The 4,404-nt window shown below is 38.5% G+C and overlaps 1 protein-coding gene across 1 annotated transcript; it reads right to left on the minus strand.

The window, feature by feature from the left end:
• Positions 1-1,145: 1,145 nt before the first annotated feature.
• LOC137388448 (uncharacterized) lies at positions 1,146-1,916 on the minus strand. The gene has a single exon (XM_068074934.1). It carries the CDS (start codon positions 1,914-1,916, stop codon positions 1,146-1,148), a length of 771 nt encoding a protein of 256 aa, XP_067931035.1.
• Between the last annotated feature and the right edge of the window lie 2,488 nt (positions 1,917-4,404).

A 4,404-nucleotide genomic window follows, 5' to 3' on the forward strand; every position in this document is an offset into this window, starting at 1 on the left:
AACGTGATGTAGTTGTGAGAGATGGATTCTGTTTACACTTTCATGCAATCTTATTCGTCAAAATGTTTTCGCAAATATACTTCACGCATTCAATCAAACTATGTCTATTGTTCTTACGCATCAGTTTTATCGTCATTGTAATGCTGTCACTTTTAGCAGTGATATCTTATAACTTACCGCAAAAGTTCATTAAACATTTTAACCTTACCCCGAAGGAGTACATATCATTGTCTGATAATCATGACGAGCCTGTTGGTCACCTGTGATGATCGAAAAGTGCTGCAAAAATTATTTGCGAAGTGTTGGGTCACATGATCAGATTATGACTTGCCGATAGACCAGGCCGAAACAAAACTGTAAAGTAGGGAGCATCTATATTTGATACGCAGTCTTCGGTAAAACCCCAAGTGTTTGTCATAAACTAATACTATGATAAGTTTTATATTGAGCTTTGTACTGGCCTTTCAATTCGCGTGAGAACATCATGTGACAAGACGATAACCAAATTTCATGGTCACGTCATCGAAATAAAGAGATTGTAAGCTATGGCGGCTTTTCGTTTTTGAGCTTTTGAGAGCTTGCAATCACATTTTAGTGTATCAAGACTTCTGGTGGCTGGCTAATTCAAGACTGTTTTATTTTTTACATTACAAGCAATATATATGTGTATGCAAGTCATCAATGATTCACCATAGTGACGATTTCAGGTGCAAAGACAACAGCACCAGGAAACAAACATATTGCCACATTATTGCAATTGTTGACAGTATGATTCAGGTGGCATGCTTATGACCCTGATACACTACATCCCTTACCAATTTTACAAAATTGAAAGCTTACGTAATAAGGTACATAGGCTACAAAAGAGGATATGACAATATTTGACAATTCAATAAACATATAAACATATTCCTTCCTTTTCTTCCAAAACAGAAATATTCACATGAAACAATTGCAAGATCGGTTGAGAAGTTCACACAGTGCTAACTCAAATTCTGGCTGCACTAAACTAGAAGCACTACACACAGTAGATAGCAGAGAGACATCACACACAGTGAATGGCTGAATGACGTCACATTTCAAAATTGAGCAAACAGTGCTGACTGGCTAACTGACTAGTAGATTTACTGGCTAAGCTGACTGACTTAAAACAGGGAATCGTCGTCCTCGTAGTCAAATAATTTCTGTGCCTTCTCAACAGCTCTGATGTTATTCTTTGGGCAGGCAGGGGCTTCTGCTAAATGACCGTTGCCCCCACATTTAAAACATGTGCGCCCTTTTGCTGGGCACTTGTGGTTAATCCGTTGCTCTAAACCACAATCACCACAGATTGCTTGTCCCTTGCTGAAACAATTCCTCTTGACTGCATTCATTTCAGATTTCACATCTGGAAGTGTAATCTGTTCTATAGCGACCTTGGCATTTGCTTCTTGCAATAACACACTAATATCAGTTAGCTTTGATTCCTCAAGTGCAATCAGCTTTGACCTCAGCATTGTGTCCCACATGCCATGTAGAAATTGTTCCACTAGGTTGACGTCCAGACTACTGGCAAACTCACATTGGCGAGCTGTACTTTTCAAGCGGCTGACATATTCATTGAGATTCTCACCCGAATTCTGTCTCATCTCTCTGAATGAAAGTCGTTCCACCAGCCAGTGCTTTGACGTACCAAAGTGCTTGCACACAAGGTCAACTAGGCCACTGTATGTCAAATCCTTAGGCTTATGTGGGGCTGCCAGATCTCGTATTGTATCGTATTGATAGCCTTTCAAGCCCATGAGCAGCATGTGCTGACGAGAGTCTCCCGTAACCTTGTTCACAGCAAAATATATCTCCAACCGCTCCAAATATGACTCAACACTCGTAGAGTTGTCAAATTCTGGCAAATTAGCCATGGCTTTATTATCCGGCATCCTCGTCGCCAATTTAGTGTATCAAGACTTCCGGTGGCTGGCTAATTCAAGACTGTTTTAATTTTTTCATTACAAGCAATATATATGTGTATGCAATTCATCAATGATTCACCATAGTGACGATTTCAGGTGCAAAGACAACAGCACTAGGAAACAAACATATTGCCACATTATTGCAATAGTTGATAGTATGATTCAGGTGGCATGCTTATGACCCTGATACACTACACACATTTCCACATATTTGGCACCTACAACATAACAGAGTAAGACATGGTGAATCTTTTGATACCAAATAACTGTAATGTGAATTTTATTGCAAGTCAACATTTAACACAGCTGCAACTATAATGGAAGAGAGCTTCAAAACCGTGCCATTATATATTGTAGCCACATCAGTATCAAAATGATTAATAAAAAATTGTGTGTAAAAATTTCTATTTTCAGAATGGCTGTAACATATATGCTACATACCAAAACACTAAGGTGAGGATGATGGCCCATGCACGCGCACGGTGAGATGACATAGATAGTCAACGCATAGATAGTCAAAGGACTGAGCTCGTGTTAGCAGTCAGACATTCTCAGCCTGTGTAACAGTCCTTGACAGTGAGACCGTCTACTGTAGTGCTATTTGAAGGATGTGATTAATTCGCTCATCTCTTAGAGCTCAACTAAAGAAGAGTTCAACATGCCAGAGAATTAAGAGACAATAGCTGCGTTTCCATAATTCGCAAACTGAGCTAATCCACAAGTTATCTGCGTCATGGAATCGGCATAAATCCGCAAGCTAAGCGAGTTTCGCGATCTACCAAACTTTATCGAATCCATTGTGCTTGCGAATTATGGAAACGGCACTAATGTTATTAATGTGCATTAGAATATCGATGACTATTACATTAAAACATTTTCACGATTCAGTCGTTTTTATTTCCATTTCAGCAGTCTCAATGCGCCAACCTTCCGAATCATTGCTGCTAAGCTTAGCGGCGACAATTCTGCTTAGCTATTTATTGAGTCATTAATTAGGCTAGTACTTGACCTATGAGGTCAAGCCTGGTGTTAAATCCACATCAGAAGGTGTTCATTGAAACGCTCGATTGCTGAGTACAGTGTGTACATAGCAAAACACTTAATTATTCATATTCTCTGATTGTAACGCGCAGTCACTCGTACTAATTCCTCATTGAAGTTGAGAGCAATTTTGCAGGAATTTATTACATTCAAGTTACTCTTTTCTACATTTCAAGTGAACTTAGGTACAATACACAAACATTTTACTCAATCGAGGCCTGCATTTGTTTCCCCTACATGTATGTTGTCATTTAAGTTCCTTCTATTTTATTGTTTGCATGCAAAACTTTAGCACAGAATAGAAAACCAATTTAATATTTAACAAGGCTCTTTAAAACACAAACAAAATTATTATTGATGAAGTATTGCTGTTTTATGGTTATAAAATACCTGCAAATTTTCCAAATGTATAAAAGCAAACCTTATTGCAAATATCGTTCACAATAAACGAGCTGCTCTGTTTAAAGAACGGTCTATTGTTAGGGCAATGTTAAAAGGACTATAACTATGTTTCCATGGTGCGCAGTACTGCAATGCAGCCCCTTCGAATTCGAAGGGATTGTAGGTTACCATGCTGCGCAGTGGTTTTCAGCAAATTAACCAGAGAAGAGACATTGTATAAATCGAATCGCCTGATGGAGAAATTGAATCGATCATGGATACCGAACGTCAGAAACGGTCTTTTTATGCTTCTGTCATCATTATACTTTTATTTACAATACACATTCACAATGTTTTACAAACCTTAACACAATTTTTACAAATAATATACTTTTAATAAGTATTTTTTAAGTAATATATTATTTAAACGTTATTTAGGATGTGCCTCCTGTTTTTCGAAAAGTGTTGGCATCAATAACAAAGTCTAGGAAAGTAATCACCTCATCATCCTCGTGGGTGCAGACCATAATTAAATATAGGTGAAAGAAAATCAGAAGATTAGAAAAAAACAAGATTAGCGGGATAGCATTTGTACTATTTCATGGTCCTTGAAGAATCCGTTTTCACGGCATGAGAGCTATGCGCAGCCGCTGTTTCCTTGCTGCGGATTTGCACAGGCCTCGCACTGATCACTGCGCAGTGATTTCAGTGCGAAGACGCCGTTTCCATGATTCGGAGAGGGCACAACTCCCAAGCACTGCGCATCATGGAAACATAGTGTATGACAAAAACCCTTCTAGGAAGGTTGAATTGGCTAATTTTGAGCACCTAATATTACTGCTGCAATATTGGGGTAGTCCTTTTGCTAGATTAATTTATATCGCTCATGCTCAAATATTGTTCGATTCATTTTGGTTCAGTAAATGTTTGTTCCAGCTGTCTCAAGCCATTTTTAGTCGTAATAGTCAAAATAGTCCTATAAAACCACGGGTACCCTGTTAGCCTCATAAGGACACAACAGAGAGCATTTAAA

Source organism: Watersipora subatra, chromosome 2 (assembly GCF_963576615.1).
Source record: "Watersipora subatra chromosome 2, tzWatSuba1.1, whole genome shotgun sequence".
NCBI classification, from domain to species: domain Eukaryota; kingdom Metazoa; phylum Bryozoa; class Gymnolaemata; order Cheilostomatida; family Watersiporidae; genus Watersipora; species Watersipora subatra.